Source organism: Xiphias gladius, chromosome 24 (genome assembly GCF_016859285.1).
Source record: "Xiphias gladius isolate SHS-SW01 ecotype Sanya breed wild chromosome 24, ASM1685928v1, whole genome shotgun sequence".
Classification (NCBI taxonomy): domain Eukaryota; kingdom Metazoa; phylum Chordata; class Actinopteri; order Istiophoriformes; family Xiphiidae; genus Xiphias; species Xiphias gladius.
In genome coordinates this window covers 25,828,717-25,848,664 of record NC_053423.1, presented here as the reverse complement: position 1 = coordinate 25,848,664, position 19,948 = coordinate 25,828,717, and the positions used below count along the sequence as shown (strand labels likewise).

The 19,948-nt window shown below is 44.7% G+C and overlaps 1 protein-coding gene across 1 annotated transcript; it reads right to left on the bottom strand.

The window, feature by feature from the left end:
• Positions 1-364: 364 nt before the first annotated feature.
• On the bottom strand, positions 365-17,523 carry si:ch211-191i18.2 (uncharacterized protein LOC564095 homolog). Its single transcript, XM_040122204.1, has 5 exons — positions 17,329-17,523; positions 7,169-7,252; positions 6,605-6,786; positions 3,635-3,730; positions 365-1,734 (listed from the first exon to the last, which is right to left on the bottom strand). Exons 1-4 carry the CDS (start codon positions 17,393-17,395, stop codon positions 3,656-3,658), a joined length of 408 nt encoding a protein of 135 aa, XP_039978138.1. The 5' UTR covers positions 17,396-17,523; the 3' UTR covers positions 365-1,734; positions 3,635-3,655.
• Between the last annotated feature and the right edge of the window lie 2,425 nt (positions 17,524-19,948).

Below are 19,948 nucleotides of genomic sequence, written 5' to 3'. Positions count from 1 at the left end.
ATACATTTTATTGAAAAACACAAACAAACAAATATTAGACACTAAAGTGAATAGAAATCTGTTCTAGATTGTTCTGAAAGTCATCTCATGTTTGTGTCTTGATGAAACAACAGTTCTGTCCTTCAGCGTGATATTTTAAAACTCTAACTTTTATATTTTCTATTTCTGCTCCTGACAACACTTTTGTTTCCTCCACCCGTGTTTGTCTGTATGTCAGCAGGATTAAACTAAAGCCACTGAACTGACTTTCACCAAGGGATGGATCATGGTCCAGGGAAGAACCTGTTACATTTTGGTGTGGATCCGGATCTTGTGCTATGATTTTGAATTTTTTCCTCTGAAGTCTGGCGTGTGTTGTTCGACACTGGCCTTGGTGGAGGTCTGTGCTCTACTGAGCGCATTTTCTCGTTTTCTTCGTGTTTCTGTTTCCAACATTCAAATGTTTGAATAATAACCAGCCTTTCATCTGGTCTCATAACTAAAAGCAGCAATAATCCCCTGGACCATTAATTTGACAGGTACATTTCTTTCCTCCGCCTCCGCAGAACAATCTGTAACAGACAAAGAACGTCACGAAATAAACTGGTAAGTGCTGCTCGTTTTCAAAGTGCTGCTGTTTGATTCACGGTGAAACCGACGTGAGATAAAAGATGGAGGAGACGGAACCGGAAACCGTTTCCTGTCGAGGTGAGAGCGTTTTACATCACTGAACATCAGAGGTTCATCCACAGAAAACAGGACTTTAGATATGGAGGTTCATTGATGACTAAACGGAACCAGTTCTGAGCTGAAATCATTTCTGGAGGCGAATCTAATTTTCATTCTCCGGACGAATGAACTCACTGCGCTGATGCTGATCTGCTCATCTGCGGCAGATTTATCATCAAGATCCTCGGAAACTTTTAAACAAGAGCTTCTTGGCGTCAGACGGAAATAAGTGAAAACGTCTCATTTTCAGCTGTAGACTGCCGAAACGTAGAATCTGAAACCTGAAATTAATTTATTCTGTGAATGAGTGAAGAACGAATGTGTATAAGCATCAAATGTGAAACAGGTCAGAACGTCGGCGCCCCGTCGGCTGCAGGACGTTTGGCGGCAGGAGCAGGAACCAGGACTTTACATGGTCTCAATACATTTGAAGTGGAAACACAGACTTTAAATCTATTCTTACGACATGATTATCATTCTGTTGCTGCTCGTCAACTGATCGATCATCGTGCTGCTGCCGGTGTTCTCTCTCCACATTCTGGATCTGGTCTGGCTGTGCTCGGGATCCCCTCAGATCGGGTTCGGGTAGGTTCTCCATGGGTCCGTCTCAGGTCTGGTGCAAATCGCGGTTCAGCTCGGCCGAAGCCCGATTCTACTTCGCTCTCACTCAACAGTTTTGGCATCAATCAGCTTCTATACTTATACACACGAGCCTCCGTACAAGATAATAATGATTTGAATCTGCTGTTTCCCCAACAGTCAAATAAAATAGTGATAAACTGTGAAAAATATCCTTTGAAACGTGACAGTTTTTATATTAGAAGGAAAGTTCTGCAGTGAACTGAGGTGCTGATAAAGGTTTGTGATTGGCTGAGCTCCACCTGTTCCCACGCCGAGGTGACGGTAGGTACGTTCAGGAGGAGTCGCTCTCTGCTGAGGTCAAAGGTCACAGAGGGGACAGTGCCCCCGCCCACCTCAGATCGAGTGACCTCGGCCGGTTTCTGCAGGATCAAACGCACCCAACAGCTGGAAAGCGGGAAGAAACAAAAACAACAACGATCAGACGCCAGAAGAAACGTCCGGACAGTTGCGGACTCGCAGCCCGAGTGTCTGAGCCAAACCTCTCGGTGTTTTTCTCATCTTTAAGCAGCCGGAGGCTTCACTGTGCTTGTGCGTAAATATGAAACAAACCACGACTCCGCGTAGCGGCAGACTCCCGACGCTCCCTGATTCCACTCGTCTGAGAGAATCAAGGACTGGCTGAGTTCTCACGAGTCACGTGTCGACGCATCGGCCCGTCTCTACCTGCGCGTTTGTGTCTTCAACTCAAGTCATTTCGGTGCAATTACTCGTTAAAACTAGTTATTTCAGTTGAATTTCATCAAGTGAGCGGATCTGTTTCTCTCTCGATGTATTTATTTTCAATCAGCTTCACTGAAAACGTGCTGATGTGGATGAATTAACCGTTAAAGTCCGGTTTCTGACACGAGGCACATTTTTACTGAAGTAAATTCTTCAAATCGCTTGTTTCGACATTGAGCGCGTGAACTGTGTCGCGTGTGTTATTTCTCTCGGGAGCAAAACGTTTCCTCGTCCGGAAGTTTTTAACAGACAAACTGCTGCGCGGGTCCGTTTTTCTCGGCTCCCGTTGACCGACAGAAACGGCAGGTTTCAGTCACAATCCGTGACTCTGGTGTCTGAAAACTCGCTGCGTGTTTCTAGTTCGGGTCTCGACCTTTAAAGGCGTCGCACGGAACGAAATCAGCCCCTTTGCGTCTAATTGTGACCATTGTCGCGGAAGACGCTTTATCAGCAGCGACCCGGTGAGACCCAGGCTCCATCGCTCATCGCATCAGGACACGACGCAGACGTGACCGAGGTCAGAGCTGGAACGACCTCTGGTCCGGCTGCACCGGAGGGACGTCGAGGCTGCAGCTCCTCCTGCCGGACACGCTACACCTACACACCAGCTCCCGCTCGCCCAGGGCTTCAGCACAGCTGGAGGTGTAACGAAGTACTTTTACTCCAGTACCCTCCCCGAGCTCGGGTTACCGGAGTACAGGGGAGGACCGGTACTCAGGTCTGTTATTGAAGTAAAAGTATAAATGCCTCGGCGTAGCTGTTACAAGTAAAAGTCCCGCATTCGACACTTTACCGAAGTGAAAGTACAAAAATATCAGCATCAAAATATACGTAAAGTACCAAAAGTAAACGTGCCGAGTAATGTGTATTATACAAGTGTACTACAACTATCGATGCATTCAGCATTTTTAATGTTGGTAAAGATTTAATTTGATGCATAATGTGACATCACCATTCATTACTTGATTACATTGTGTTTTAATAAACGGAATCTGTAAAGTGACTACAGCAGAATATTCCCTCTGAAATGTGGTGAAGTGGGAAAAAACAAACACTTGAAAGTACAGGCACAAACTCCTGGGATTCCCGCAGACTCACCAAACTCCATGTATTAATCTGGATTAAAAAGAGTTTGAATTTGTCCTGCCACAGAATACATGACGGAGTGAGACAGCTGTCAATCAAACCCAGCGCGAGCCCGCCCACACAGTCCCGAGAAGAGGTCTCATCAGGTGAAGTCACCTGTGCAACATGCTGCCGACTTTTAAACAGACCGGTCTCATGTTTGGAGCCGAGTCTCCGAGGAGCCCGTCAAATATCGTGTGTTCTGGCGTCAGTTTTACTGCGCGGTGAAGTAGCTCTACTTTGATACTCGAAGTACATTTACCTGCTAATACTTCTGTACTTTCACTGCTGTCCATTCTGGACGAATTGTAACAGAGTACTTTTACACTGTGGTACTTTTACTTCTCCCACCACGACCCTTGACCTTCCTCTAGCGCCAGCATCAGGACTTGTTTATCGTGTGTGTGTGTGTGTGTGTGTGTGTGTGTGTGTGTCTGACCTGCTGAGTGTGTGTCTGGTCTCATAGTGTGGGTTGCAGCTGCTGCAGGTTCAGACTGATCAGGATCATCAGAGTCCAGACGAGCGTCCTGATTTCCTGCAGACAGAAAACACATCATCAGCTCCTTTAATAATAACACAAGGACACAGTGTACTGATGTTTAATGTGTGTGTGTGTGTGTGTGTGTGTGTGTGTGTGTGTAATAACATTGCTATTAAAAATGTAAACTTCTGTTTTCTAAACTCGTCTTCAAACCACTGGCTCCACCTTCTGATCAGGCTCCACCTATAGCGGCTTCGTCAGCTTTAATTCACGATTTATCGATGGGTAATAAATCATCTACTATCTCTGATCTTCTGAAAACAGCTGCAGAACATCTGGACCAAAACCCATCTATAAACCGATAATAGACCTTTGCAGCTGCAGACTCGTTGTCATAGAACCATTTATTGACTCATACGTAGGGTCTGAGCAGATGTTGATCTGTGTGTGAAACGTGAGTCCAGATGTAGAGAACGACGGTAAATGTTGAAGTTTTATGAAGCCTTGTTGAATCCAGACTCTGCTGCATCAGTCTCTAACCCCATGAGTGTTTCTGTTCAGTAGTAAAGCAGTTATAAGTGTTAGCACGACGTTAAATTACAAAATGTTTTATAAACGTTACTGAACCATTCTTACAAGGTTCTACAATAATCCATCTGGTCTGCAGCTGGAGACAAGTGGTCGAACAGTCCGTTGGAGACGTCTCCCTGATAAAAAAGTGTCTGCAGGAGGAGGATTGTTCCACAACCTGGCAACCGAGAAGTTTCTCTCAGTAATGGCTCAGAACTGATCTATGAAGCTTTAGTAAATGATTTATTAACCATTAATGAATCCATTAAATACAGATGATAAAGCCGCTATAAATGGAGCCTAGTCAGAAAGTGGTGCTTTACCAAATCCTGCTTAGTACTGATGACAGAGACGTAACAGTTTATGATCAAAATGTCATATTTGCACCCAGCACTTCACCACAAAGAGTTTTGCTGAATTATCTTAATAAACTCGTGTGTTTTTATTTATTGTGAATAAAAATATATGTTGAAAAACAAGTAGTGCTTCAGTCCTGAGCAGTGACCAAACAAACCAACCAGAGTAAAGTAGGACTGTTTGTAGCCTGAGAGGCGAAACCCAGGGCAAGAAAAAGGCCTAGAAAACTCTGCAATTGCTCTCTGCTGTTTGCAGAGGCCGCACCCTCAACCTGGACCTGTTAAAGGGTCGGACACAAAGGCTGGGTTTTGAAAAGTGACATGAGAGGACACGTCCGCCCGTGTCCGTCCGTCCATGTCCACGTCTTCACAGGTCCAAGACAAACAGGCCTTCGGAGCTTCTTCAGTTCATGAACTGATTTTTATTTTGTGGAGAAGAACAATGTGTTGATTTCCTTCTCTTCATTTTTGTGGGACCAACGTCCTTGGAAATGTCCCGGGCGACACAAACCACTGAACCACAGAGCAGAGAGGCTTTCCGTCACATCCAGACCTCAGCTTCATTCTTATTTACAACACTAACGTTACTGGGCAACACAAGTGGAGACAGCCTAAAACCACAGAACTGCCCTTTAGTCCTGTTCCGTTTGGCGTCGGTTCATAACTCTGAACAGCAACGTCGGCTTGTGGACATTTTTAAACTTCAGAGCTGAACTTCTGATGATCCCATCGACTCCGGTGATTTGGGGAGAAGCGTGTTGAAGCGTCTGCTCTAGTTTACTGCCGAACTCAAAACACATGACAAAATACTCCTATGAATACGTTTTGTAAATTATAGAAATGAACCAACAGTGTGTGAAATAACTGAATAAAATGAACTCATTATTATGAAATTTGATAATTCATTTTCATAATAACTGAATTTGACTGGAGTTCATTTCTGTTTTAGTGTTTTTAATTCATCGTGGCTTTTTTCCACAAGATGTTTACTTCATGTCAAATTCTCTTTCATAAAATGTAAACAATGTTTTTCATAGAGTGAAATAAACACGAGCATTGTTTTCATTTTTTCTTCTTCTGCTTCTTATTAACGGCTGGTTTTACTTTTAACTCAAACTCGTGGAGACTTTCTGTCTCCAGATGCTTATTACAACCAATTTCAATGTTTAAACAGTTTGATTTGAAGATATAAAGAGTGTGTTTGTTGACGTTGGCAGAAATCAGCTTCACTTTTATAGAGAGCAGATGGAGACACAGACACACACACAGACAGACACACACACACACACACGCACGCACACACACACACACACGCGGTGTTAATAGAAACAACCTGCTCTCAGCTGCATGTGTGGCTGTGGTCGCCATGTTTGTTCTGCAACATTAAAACAGCACTAACAGAAAATCAGGGAGCCGCAGCTTTGTCACCAGCTCAGATGGAGTTTAAGGTTTAATCTGGGTTTAAACCAGATTAATTGTTAAACCTTATTACTGTGTCCTCAGAGGCTGCAGGTTACACTGAACCTGAATTTAGTCTGGAACAGCTGCCGTCACAAGAAGTCAAAGGATCATCGTCGAAACTCTGGTTTACAGCCTGGTTTAACTGAGTTCTAACTCAGGTTTAACTCAAACCTGGTTCAACTGAGATGCAACTTTAGTTCATCTCAAATTGAACATAAACCTGGTTTAAATTAGGTTTAACTGAGCTTTAACTTTGGTTTGACTTGGGCTTATCTTGTTTATCTCATTGTTTGGTGCAGAGTTTATGTTGTGCATTTTTTATTTGCTGTATGAAGTGTAAGTGCACACGCTGTATTTTCTCTGAATATGAACTTCAGGAAGAGTATTTGTTGCCAAGGCAACAGCTTTTGAGGATGTCAATAAACGATAAACACTAAACTTCGGTTTGACTGAAGTTGAATTTAAACCTGGTTTAAGTTACTTTGGCTCAGTAGAAGGTCAGATACCAGCTCAGGTTGTTCAGTGAATCTGTCAGTCTTACCAGAGAAACAGGAAGTGATGTAGCGTTATGAACGTCGACCCCGCCCCTCTCGGTGGTTCCTTGGGTGGTTGCCGTGGTAACAGTCACTTCCTCTTCCTCCCATCCACCCATGTCCTCCTCCTCTTCCTCCGGGTCGACGAATCGTTCGCTCAACTTCTCCAGGTCCTCGCTGCTGCCGTTACCTGAAAACACATCACCAGCAACACCTGTAACACCTGAGGATTTACCTCACCTGTAAATATCTGAGATCTTTAAAAATCCTACGGTTTATGCAGAGGTTTGTTTTTCTGCGAGAACTGGAATTAATATTTTGAAAAATTTAATTTTTATTTGTGTGAAATCCTTAAATCTAAAGAAGAATATATGTAGAAAATAATAAGACAAGAATAAATATATTTATTCTGCTCGTTTTTTCGTTTGCAGCTGATAAACGACAAAAAAAGAAAAAAGAAAAAGTGGTGGATAATCATATCAAATTTTCAAATAATTATAATTTTATAATTAATAAACATAATAATTCACATAAACAGTGTTTTCTGAGGCTAACAGGTGTGTGTGACTCACTGTAGAAACTGTACTCGAAGGTGGCATTGTAGTCGGAGTCGTAGTCTGGAGCTGGTGTGAAGTCGTAGTCCTGAGCCTGAGACACTGAAAACACAACACACTGATGTTCAATCGACAGTGAAGACAGCTCATGACAACACAACAGACACACACTCAAAAATCCAACCGTCATCTCTGTGTCACATCACAGAAAGTCGTCTTTCTGTAGAACAGATGTGGAGCTGCTGGAAGGTGGAGATTCTCTATTTGGGTGGAGTTAGGCTAATAGTTTCCCCCTGTGTCCAGTCTTTTTGTTGAGCTAGGCTAACACTGTCCCCCTGCTTCCAGTCTTTTTGCTACGCTAGGCTAACAGTGTGTCCCTGACTCCAGTCTTTGTGCTAAGCTATGCTAACAGTTTTACCCTTGCTTCCAGTCTTTGTGCTAAGCTAGGCTAACAGTGTCTCCCTGCTTCCAGTCTTCTTGTTGAGCTAGGCTAACAGTTTCCCCCTGCTTCCAGTCTTTTTGTTGAGCTAGGCTAACAGTGCCCCCCTGACTCCAGTCTTTTTGCTAAGCTAGGCTAACAGTGTCTCCCTGCTTCCAGTCTTTTTGTTGAGCTAGGCTAACAGTGTCTCCCTGCTTCCAGTCTTTTTGTTGAGCTAGGCTAACAGTTTCCCCCTGCTTCCAGTCTTTTTGTTGTGGTAGGCTAACAGTGCCCCCCTGACTCCAGTCTTTGTGCTAAGCTAGGCTAACAGTGTCTCCCTGCTTCCAGTCTTTTTGTTGAGCTAGGCTAACAGTGCCCCCCTGACTCCAGTCTTTGTGCTAAGCTAGGCTAACAGTGTCTCCCTGCTTCCAGTCTTTTTGTTGAGCTAGGCTAACAGTGTCTCCCTGCTTCCAGTCTTTTTGTTGAGCTAGGCTAACAGTGCCCCCCTGACTCCAGTCTTTGTGCTAAGCTAGGCTAACAGTGTCTCCCTGCTTCCAGTCTTTTTGTTGAGCTAGGCTAACAGTTTCCCCCCTGACTCCAGTCTTTGGCTAACAGTTTCCTGTTCACTTTGAAAATAAAAGATGTTCTGATGGTTTTCACCTCTACTGGAGTCTTGGAATGAAACTGATCCAGATTCTTGTGATTTTCCTTAATACTGGACCTTTCGGTTGAGGTGGTGTCTCACAATGATTTATTATCAGTTTATTTGGGGTTTTCCACCTCTGTGTATACGAAAGTCATTTTTCCATCAGCCTGTGCTGGTGGGTGTCTGGGAGTGTTCTGGCTCCAGAGCAGATTCTCTGCATGTTTTCACTTCATTGTGTTTGAGGTTAAGTCCATCTGTTCTCATACAGCAGACAGTAAGGTACATAACCCTGCAGTCCGAGCAATCCACCGCAAGACGTACCTTCACATGTAAAAGACGTGTTTTATAAAAATCAACACACCTCACTCCCCGTGTCCTCAGTCTAAAACTGAAACTGGTCCTCACATTTACTCAGCTACTGGACTCACAGTTTACTTGAGTATTTTCATGTTATGTAATTTAATATTTCACTACATAACGTAAAGAAATACTGGACTTTTCACTGCACTACATTTTTCCAATGGCTGTACTATGTGCTATTACTTTACAGATTCAGATTTTAAATTCAAAACACACATCCGCATCATGAGTACTTTTACTTTGCAAACTTTAAGTAGTTTCACCTGAGTAAAATTTGAAATGCAGGACTTCAGAGCTAAAACAATTGGCTAATAAATCAATTAGTTGATTGATAGAAAATGAATTGCTGAGACTTTTGATAACTGAAAGCAGAAATACCAACAATTCTCTCAGAATGTTACTGAGGATTTTCTGTTTTTCTCTTTTTTAAATAATAATAAATTGAAAGACTGAGTTTTGGACAAAACAGACATTCAAGTCACGTTGGACTCTGAGAAGACGTTTTTCACTGTTTTCTGATGTTTTATAGGCAAAAGCATGTTGTTGTTATCACAAAGTGAAGAGATGCGCCGGGGCTAGCTGGTTAGCATGCTAACTTGAGAAGAAGAAAAGAAGTGATATAAATGGAGGCAAAACTCGAGTTAACATCGGTGTTGTTTTCCACCACTGGAGTCGGGTCTGGGAGAGTAAAGGATGAAGTTTGATGCTGAACTCGCAACGTTTCTTCTAGACTGGTGAGTAAGCAGCTGTTAATGCTAACGGTGGCTACGTAGCGATAGAAAAAACTTACATATAGCACCTTTAAAGTATGACTTCAAATAGTTAAAGTATCACAGTAAAAGTACTTCCTGTAGTACCAGTATCACAGTAAAAGTACTTCCTGTAGTTCCAGTATTACAGTAAAAGTACTTCATGTAGTTCCAGTGTCACAGTAAAAGTACTTCCTGTAGTCACAGTATCACAGTAAAAGTACTTGCTGTAGTCCCAGTATCACAGTAAAAGTACTTGCTGTAGTCCCAGTATCACAGTAAAAGTACTTGCTGTAGTCCAAGTGTCACAGTAAAAGTACGTCATGTAGTTCCGGTGTCACAGTAAAAGTACTTCCTGTAGTCACAGTATCACAGTAAAAGTACTTGCTGTAGTCCCAGTATCACAGTAAAAGTACTTGCTGTAGTCCCAGTATCACAGTAAAAGTACTTCACTGTGCAGGGACACGTCTCCTGTGACTGGTCTCTGATTCTCAGATCATTGATCCTGAGTCACGGAGGCTTCAGCAGCGTTTTACTGGTGGAGCTGCTTTTAGTTTAGTCCACTGGTTCCCAACCGGGGGGTCGGGCCCCTCCAGAGGGTCACTAGGTGAACCTGAGGGGTCGTCAGATGATTAATGGGAAAGAAGAAGAAGAAGAAACACAATTCTGATTCACTGATCTGGATTCAGTTTCTGAAATTTTCTCTGATCTTTGATTTTTAGTGAAATATTGAGTCATTTTAATCTCTGTCTCTTCACCACTATTGAAATTAAATTCAACCATCTGATGGTGATTCACTCTTTGGTGGAGCTGCTGTGAAGGTGCAAGAGATGGCAAATTCTACACTACAATGCTGACATGTCACTACACCTAAGTCAGGGACAGGGCCAGTGGTGGGACAGTCCACAAAGGGACTCAAAACCATCAGAGAGATGGAGACAGCTGAGTGGTCGCTGACCTGCGGAGCAGCAGCTCTGTCCCCGTGTTATCAACCGGCACGTTGGTCGCCTTCAGACACTGAGGACAAAATCCTTCAAACAACACACGCAAATCCTTGTTTTAGTGTATTGGTGGGGACCCGTCGTTGACATAATGCATTCCCCGGCCCCTTACCCTCACCCTTACCTAAACCCGATTCTAACCTTAACCCTAAAACCAGGTCTGAACCCTCAAAAAACAGTCTGGACTCGTGGGGACGTCACGAGCGACACAAGTCCCCGTGGGTTAGTGTGTATTCAGTTTAAAGTCCCCACTGAGAAATAAAAACCAGCCCACAGTTACATTCTGATGGGAAACTCTCTGATCCCTGAAGGTCTCCTTCCTCCTCCCCCAGCATTCACCATCCCAGTGTGTTCCTGCGTGTGTGTGTGTGTGTTGCAGACACATGGGTCCAGTGTGTCTCTGTTTCCCGCCCTCAGTCCGTTCCTGTTCCCAAACTGAACCTCGGAGGTCGATCCTCCTCCTCCTCCTCCTCAGAGCCTCGGCCTCCTCCTTTCCCATCTGACACTGTGCTTACTTTGATGGTCATCCTCCCTTTCCAAAGTGCTTCGGTTGACTGCATTATCAGGCAGTGGACCCTACCACCACATTCATCAATCAGACATACTCTCCATTTTAGAAGAACCGTAAAACATCTCGGTAAGGATTCCGTGAAAGCACCGACCGGTGAAAAGCGTCTGAAGCTCGTGATCCAACAGTTAGAGAGAGTCTCTGAAACCTTTTTTATTTTTGTGAGGTTCATTCTTGACTTTGGGAACGGCAGTTAACAAAACAATCTCAGCACGAGATCCCCTGCCTCTGGAGCTTTCAGTCATATCATATGATCTTCATCAGGAGGTGCAGTTGCCCATGTGTTGCAACTGTACATGTTCAGATTTGAAAAACAACATTTGTTTTGGTTTTTACCTGTGAATTATCACTTCTTATTCTTTGTTTTAATGTCATGGGTGGCTGAAACTAATGACTTCATCCTTTAATCTCTTGCTTCTTTTTTCTGTTTGTCACTTGATCTTTAGTTTGATAAACGTCCGAAAACTGTGAAAAATGTCCATCGTAGTTTCTCTAATTACTGGTGAAGTCTTCAAATAGGTTTTTATAAAAGACAAAACTGGCTGAAACAAAACTGTAGTGAGGTTCTGTGACAGCTGGAAGCTTTGACGGACGGGGAACTAAAAGTCCCGACCGTTTTCAGCAGATTAACTGGAACAGGAAACTGTATTTCTATCGTCCTGATGTAGAAAACATGGAGCCTTTAAGGACGAATACATCGACTCCTTATGTATTAGTATGACAAAGAGTCTGAAGGAATGTAAACGCTGGTTTCTGTTGCATAAATCCTGCAGGAAGTAAATCGCCTGACATGATGAACAGTGGGAGGGTCTGAGACATAAATCCTCTGCCCCAGTCTCCCAATGCCCGCGAGACTGTGGCTGAACTGGTCCGCTCCCAGTCGGAAACTGGTCTGAGCGGCAGCTGAATCTGTGAAAAATGATGAAACCGCTGTTGCTGTATTTATGCTTTCACTGCCACATAGGGACGATTCATGTGTATTGGATTTTAAACATTCATGTCGCAGGGCGGCTGAATTCACTGTCTTATTTTGAAGGGTTCTCTGGAGACGTTGTTGTTGTTGTTGATGGAAAAACAACGGGACAAACGAATTCTCAACACAAGGTTAAATTCTCTTGTTGTTACAGAGGTTGACCTAATGTTTCACTACTGATTAGAAACTGGAACCAGCTGATGTGAAGGTGTTTTTGCTTGAAAAATGACGCAAACAATTAATCAATTATCTGAATTGTAGCCGTTTGTCATTTCAGCCCTAGTTGAGACCCACTGAAGATGGTATTTAGTGTCTTTTAAAGGGGGTTCTGGGGTGAGACCCCCCCCCCATAAGACTGGAGTAAAATGTTAGAGTGCATCTCCCACCTCTGCCAAAATGTAGCCGCGTTCTGTAGAAATGCTTGTGATGAAAGAATGTAACCCTGGTGCTGAGCTGAGGTGGGGCAGCAGACGGTAGTCTGGATGTGTGGATGAGATTAAATTACTGCTTTTCTGGAGAGTTGATGTGTGTTTTCAGTCGGAGTTCTCAGCTTTCATGTTTGAGTCCAGCAGAGAAAAGTGCTGAAGACACAGAGTCTGAGTAAACACACATCAGCGAGCTGCAGCGACGCCTCAGAGCGCGGCACCGTGTGAACCCACGGTTGTCTGTTCTGACACCTCTAACCTGTGCAGGGAGGGGGTCTGGGACAGTCCTCGTCAGGTCTGGTTTCTGTACAGCAGGTTTCCAGTCCACCTCTTCTCAACCACCATCATCCCAAACTGACCAATCACAGGTGTTGTATCTCTGCAGCATCTGCTTACATGTATGAGCAGTTGGACATGCTACACATGTAGCCGCCGTAGCTACGGTGCAGTATAAGTGTAGCTTAAAGCAACACTATGTAACCGTTGCTGAGTAGCGGCAACAGCGCCCTCTGCAGCCACGGCCGGTAATTATAGGACGCCGGCCCTTAAATCCCGTTGGGCTCCGAGTCCGAGCGGTTAATGTACTGAAAACAGCGCAGCCCTGGAAGCTAACAGCTCATGTACAGAAAACAAAGCCCATCAGTCGCTCAGGCAACAAACACAAAATCGTCATCTCAGCACGAACCAGCAACCACGCTGTCCCCTCACGACGAGTCAGCTTTCGGCTGATCTGATCTGATCCCACAGCGGCTGCGTGCAGACGCTAGGAGCCAGCTTTACACCGACGGAGCGACCAGCAACAGGGAAGCGTGGCGGCGGTGACGACCCGAGACGATGTGTCCCACCAATGTCATCGATCACAGTCTGGTGGCTAATGGTATGCAGCATCGCTCTGTTGACGACCCGATATGAAACAAGTACGGTCTGAAGGCTGATAGTCTGGAACTTAGTTACACTGATTAGGAGCCAGGTGACATATTGCAGAGATAATCGCTCGCTCCGTTCAGTGTCATTAATATGAACTGTCCCTGTTAAATAACGAAAAGAATCGTTTCCTCTGAACATGATCCAGCCAGAGATCACGTCTGTCTCCACAAAGTCACTGTGAAAAAAACTTAAAAGTACAAACGTCATTTCCAGGAGACGGGTCCACCGTCTGCGCTTTAAGAGAAACACGTTGTTAAAACACGTTGTTTTCTGTTTGAGTCGCACACATTCACACTCAGGTCAGACTAACAACATTACACCGTTTCACACATACACTTCATCTGGTTTCATATTTAACTCACAAAGTACAAAACCAGATGACGACTCTGCAGGTGAGGTGAGCCCTGAAGCAACTTCCTGCTGCTTCGTCTTCTGTTTCCCATTCGCATGCGCACACACACACACACACACACACACACACACACACACACACACACACACACACACACACACACACACACAGAGTAACCCTAACCCTAGTCTAAACCTGATTCTAACTTGAACCCTTAAACAGCCTCTTGAAGGTGTGAGGACCGGACAAAATGTCCTCACAACGACGGTTTAAAACTCAAACTGGTCCTCACAATGTATAGCCATACAAGTACACACACACACACACACACACACACACACACACACACACACACACACACACACACACACACACACACACAACCAAAGTAGGTTGATGGGAACTGAGGGGGTGGGCTGTTAATTGTTACTAAACAGGAAGTGTGTCATCACTAAAAGCCTGTCAATCACATTGGAGGAGGAAATGAAAACCAGGTGAAAGAAACACACAAACAAGCACACACGCACACACACACAAAAGAAAGTGAAGGAAATGGAAAAGGAAACAAGAGGAGATAAAGGTAGGACAGAAGTAGGATGGAAGAAAGGAAAGGAAAAAGTCATGAAGGTGGATGGGAGAGGGAAGGAAATGAAGGAGAGGAGGAAGAGAAAAGAAGGAAGAAGGGAGGAAGAGGGAGGGAAAGAGAAGACGAAAAAAGAAAAGAAAAGAAAGAAGAGGAGAGGAAAGGAAACAAAGGAAGGGTCAGAAGGAGAGGAGAGTAAAAGGAAGTTAAGAAATTAAAAACAGTGGGGGGTCAGTAACAGTGTGGGAGCGCTTGTTGGCAAAGTCACAGGATCCACACAAATTTTACAAAAACCAGCTGTTCAGCGCACACACACACACACACACACACACACACACACACACACACACACACACACACACACACACACACACACACACACACACACACACAGAGTAACCCTAACCCTAGTCTAAACCTGATTCTAACTTGAACCCTTAAACAGCCTCTTGAAGGTGTGAGGACCGGACAAAATGTCCTCACAACGACGGTTTAAAACTCAAACTGGTCCTCACAATGTATAGCCATTCTGGCACACACACACACACACACACACACACACACACACACACACACACACACACACACACACACACACACACACACACACACACACACACACACACAACCAAAGTAGGTTGATGGGAACTGAGGGGGTGGGCTGTTAATTGTTACTAAACAGGAAGTGTGTCATCACTAAAAGCCTGTCAATCACATTGGAGGAGGAAATGAAAACCAGGTGAAAGAAACACACAAACAAGCACACACGCACACACACACAAAAGAAAGTGAAGGAAATGGAAAAGGAAACAAGAGGAGATAAAGGTAGGACAGAAGTAGGATGGAAGAAAGGAAAGGAAAAAGTCATCAAGGTGGATGGGAGAGGGAAGGAAATGAAGGAGAGGAGGAGGAGAAAAGAAGGAAGAAGGGAGGAAGAGGGAGGGAAAGAGAAGACGAAAAAAGAAAAGAAAAGAAAGAAGAGGAGAGGAAAGGAAACAAAGGAAGGGTCAGAAGGAGAGGAGAGTAAAAGGAAGTTAAGAAATTAAAAACAGTGGGGGGTCAGTAACAGTGTGGGAGCGCTTGTTGGCAAAGTCACAGGATCCACACAAATTTTACAAAAACCAGCTGTTCAGCGCACACACACACACACACACACACACACACACACACACACACACACACACACACACACACACACACACACACACACACACACACACACACAAATCCTTCAGAACAGAGCTGATCAGACAGAGGATAAGGACAGCCGCAGGACAATCAGCCGACCAATGAGGAGACTTCATGTTGTGGTTTCTGAAGCTGTTCAACACAGAATTTACTGACTTAACCTCAAAGTCTGCAACTGCACTGACGGCAACGGTTCTTTGATTCAACAGGAAGACGAACTGATCCAGTAACAGGCAGTTACACGAGTTGATCTGTTCTTACATAGTGAACAACAGCGGAGGAAACGTTACGAACAACTGCATCTGCCCGACTTCCACCGCGAGGGGGGACTTAAAATTCAAGAAGAAAAAATAGGAAATATAAACATAGACAGTATATACAGACACACACACACACACACGTACACAGTATACATATACATACATACTGACGGGTGACAGATTAAAGGAAAAACCAACATAAAGTGTCTCAGTAAGGTGCTGGGTCTCCAGTTGTCAACATCAGGTTTCCTCACCTCGCTGACTTTCACATGAAGGTGAGGGAACAGACAACAAAGGTCCCATCTTTTATCATACTGTTTTGTGGATCCTCTCAGAGTGTATCTGATTTTTCTTTGAGCCACAACGGAGCGGGAGGAGGATCAATGCGCTTCCAACGCGATAAAATTCCTCTTCCAGCGACGCGATAGGGGGATGTGAAAGCTAAGGCACCAACGCTTGCCACCATAAGGCCCAGGACCTCAGAGCTAAATCCAAAGATACTGACAAGAGGACTAAGGCTTCGTTGGCCAATCAGACACAGGCAAACACAAATTCCCGGTAGATGACTTTGTAAAGTGAGCGCTGTTTTTCTACTCTTTACCTCACGACTGACGAAAGATAGGATTCTCCCTTGAGGTCAAAAACCCAACCTCTCATTTCAACGTTATGCTGATGACACCCAAATTTACCTCAGTACAGCCTAAACTCTACAACAGAACAACTGACCTCAGAACCTAATCCTGTCTGAGTGTCTTGGTCTCTGATGGACCTTCATGACCCCGTTCCTCAAGCTGGACTCTCACCAGAACCTGAAGCGTTAACCATGTCTGTTTAAACCATCCAAACTAACCTGATACCGGTGATAACGAAACAGTTTGTAGCCAAGCATAAAGCCATATAACAACACACACACACTTCTGTGTGAAAAATCAATTTCAGGGAAAATAGGAATGTCTCTAAAAGAGAAACTTGATTTAAACCCAATTCATTGTCGTTGATTATCCATTTAGTACTGTAAACTTTATTCTCTATAAACTCGATGTTAAACTGTTTAGGTCAGTGTGGAAAATACCTTTCAGCTGACCTGCAGATATCAATTAAGTGTCTTTTCACCCTAATTATTACCGAATCGTATCATTCTCAGGTTTTTAGGAATTCGCAGACCTCAGGTGGGCCAGAGGGGCCAACCGACAAAGCAGCGAGGCTTCATGTGACGAGGCCCCGTCTTCTAGAAAAAGAACTAATCAGCGACACAACTGGAGCTCGTGTTTTTGTTACTGTTGCCACCTCCTTCTTTAATTAACTAATTACTTCTGTGGTTAGGTTGTACAGCTCAGCTTTCATATCGTCACACACCGTCCTCCTCGCACGTCCACGCTAATCCACACACTCTGCACAGCAGGTCTTCACAGTTTCCTTCACTACAACTGCTTGTCCTGATCAGCACAGTGTTTTCTGCTTCTCATGCTTTTCTTTTCATCCTCGTTGTTGCTGCTTTTCTGCCAGAGAGGAGGATCTGCAGCACGGAGGAGTGTGTCCATGTCCACTCACATTTCAATTCACCATAACACACACACACACGCTGAGAGAACAGGAAGTTAAACAGCTGCAACACACACACTGATCACATGAAGAAGATGTCAAACACACACACACACACACACACACACACACACACACACACACACACACACACACACACACACACACACACAGTTTAAGACTCACCAGCAGTCAGCAGCAGGATCAGTGAGGCTCCACTCAGATAAACAGACAGGAAACTGAGACTGGACATGCTTCAAATGTACAGAGAATGAATGAATGAATGAATGAATGAGTGAATGAATGAGTGAGTGAATGATAGAAAGACAGAAGCAAAGACAAGGACAAAGAGAGAGAGAGGACAGAGATGTGATGTCCTGATCAACTGAGCTCTGAATGAACAGAGAAAAGGGGAGGAGAGAGGAGGGAGGTGTGAGAGAGTGTTAGGGGGGTGGGGGGATTGAGGAGTTTGGGGGGGGTTTCTGGTTTTCCTGCCAAGTTTGTTCTTGATTGCCAAACATGAGCAGAGAGAGAGAGAGAGAGAGACATAAAGAGAAACAGAGGGAGTTATTGCAAAACAGAAAATTACATCATTTTATTTAATTTAAATTTTATGAACTACATGTGAGCAGAGGCCAAACCTCTGGAACCACATCCAGACAAAGACCTTGTTCAGTGAATGGAAGACAGGTTCTGAAGAGGTCAGACCCTCGTGTCTAGGTTCAGATTTATTCAGGCATGTTCATATAACCAGTGTTTACACGTCCTCTTCATTGTGAATGAAAGAGCTGAAAAAGGCCAGTGGTTAAATAATGAGACAAAAAACAAAAAACCAGCTGGTCCTGACAAGAGGGGCTGACTCCAGTCCACAGGTCCACATTACATCTCCTGTGTTTCAGCCTCCGTCCAGACTGAAACTGATCTTTATTAAAACGGAGACTTTACTGAACGAAGCTGTAGCGGCTCAGCGAGGGTCGGAGCTGTGAGACGGTGAAGCGAAGAGGACGACCTTTAGTCCGCTCTGAGATCCATCGGTTTAAATGTGGATCTGTCTGATCACAGCAGAGCACCGTCGGGACTCTGCTTTATGTTGGTTTTATTATAACATACTGATTCTATCAGCAGCAGCAGGTTGGGAACGACTGCTGGTTAACGCGAAGTGTTTCTGGGATTAAATCGCTGATCCTGGTTCACAGCTCTCAACTGAAACCGCCTGAGACTCTGTCAGACCGGACACGGACCGGTTTCACTGCTGTTATTGTTCAGTAAAGTCCGGACACACTGAAACACTGACACGCTGAGACGCTTTAACGTCTACACACTCTCGACACAGGTTTAAAAAAGATCAGTTTCAGTCTGGACGGAGGGTGAAACTGAGAGAAGAAGAGTTTTCAGATTTAACTGTGGACCTGCTGGTTTGGTCTTTTATCAGACCCCTGGCACCGTTAAAATAAGGTCTGCTCACGCTGAGGTTTCCGTTACTGATCTGGATCTGATGCTGCTCTGAGATGACACTACCGATATAATCCCACATCCTGACCCTGAACTCAAACAGCTGCGTCAGACCACAGGTAAACTCCTGCCCTCCTCCTCTCAGGTGTGCTCCTCCCTGCTCCAGCAGAACCCAGAGGGACTGCAGGTTCACTTCAAACCAGCTCAGCCCAGGAGATCACTTGTGTTTAAAGTCTGTAAACCTGAACCCCCCCGGGATCAGACCTCTTTTGTTTCTTGTATCGCAGCTGGATGTGAAACAATAGAGTCTAGAGTCTATTTCCAGTCTCTACTGTTCACGGGGAAATTCGCCACGCAGTGACATCATCAGTGATGTCAACACACACCAAATATGGACGTTGAAATGATCGGTCTGAGGAAACGTGAAGGATTTTTCATGAGTCAGTTGACATCGGTCTGAAGGAAGAAGAATCACAGACAGTTAGTGGGACTAATGGGAGAACTGGGAATAAGGGGAGAACTGGGACTAATGGGAGAAATGGGAAAAAGGGGAGAAATGGGACTAATGGGAGAACTGGGAATAAGGGGAGAAATGGGAAAAAGGGGAGAAATGGGACAAATGGGAGAACTGGGACTAATGGCAGAACTGGGACTAATGGCAGAACTGGGACCAAGGGGAGAACTGGGACTAATGGCAAAACTGGGACTAATGGCAGAACTGGGACCAAGGGGAGAACTGGGACTAATGGCAGAACTGGGACTAATGGCAGCACTGGGACCAAGGGGAGAACTGGGACTAATGGCAGAACTGGGACTAATGGCAGAACTGGGACCAAGGGGAGAACTGGGACTAATGGCAGAACTGGGACTAATGGCAGAACTGGGACCAAGGGGAGAACTGGGACTAATGGCAGAACTGGGACTAATGGGAGAACTGGGACTAAGGGGAGAACTGGGACTAAGGGGAGAACTGGGACTAATGGCAGAACTGGGACTAATGGCAGAACTGGGACCAAGGGGAGAACTGGGACTAATGGCAGAACTGGGACTAATGGCAGAACTGGGACTAGTGCTCAGTGATAAAAGCTGTGTGGGAAAATACTCGGACCTCCATGCAGAGATGTGAAGCTTCCGTTTGTTTGTGTATGAAGAATGAAGGTCCGTTAAAGTTCGCACTTACCAACGTTTCCCTCCTCTTTCTGGGGGGAAACCTTGAGCTCTCCAGCTGCAGCTGTGCCGTCACAGCTGGAGACTTCGCCCATAACAACAGCCATTAGCATCCCTCTGACTAGCATTAGCATAGTAAGTGGCATCCCAGCATGCCGTCTGTTAGTGTGAACAGAGACATTTAATG

Coding starts and splice junctions, on each gene's coding strand:
- si:ch211-191i18.2 (XM_040122204.1), bottom strand. CDS start 17,395: ATGTCCAGTCTCAGTTTCCTGTCTGTTTATCTGAGTGGAGCCTCACTG. Junction 7,253..17,328: donor GATCCTGCTGCTGACTGCTG/GTGAGTCTTAAA, acceptor TTGTGTTTTCAG/TGTCTCAGGCTCAGGACTAC. Junction 3,731..6,604: donor CATCACTTCCTGTTTCTCTG/GTAAGACTGACA, acceptor TTCTGTCTGCAG/GAAATCAGGACGCTCGTCTG.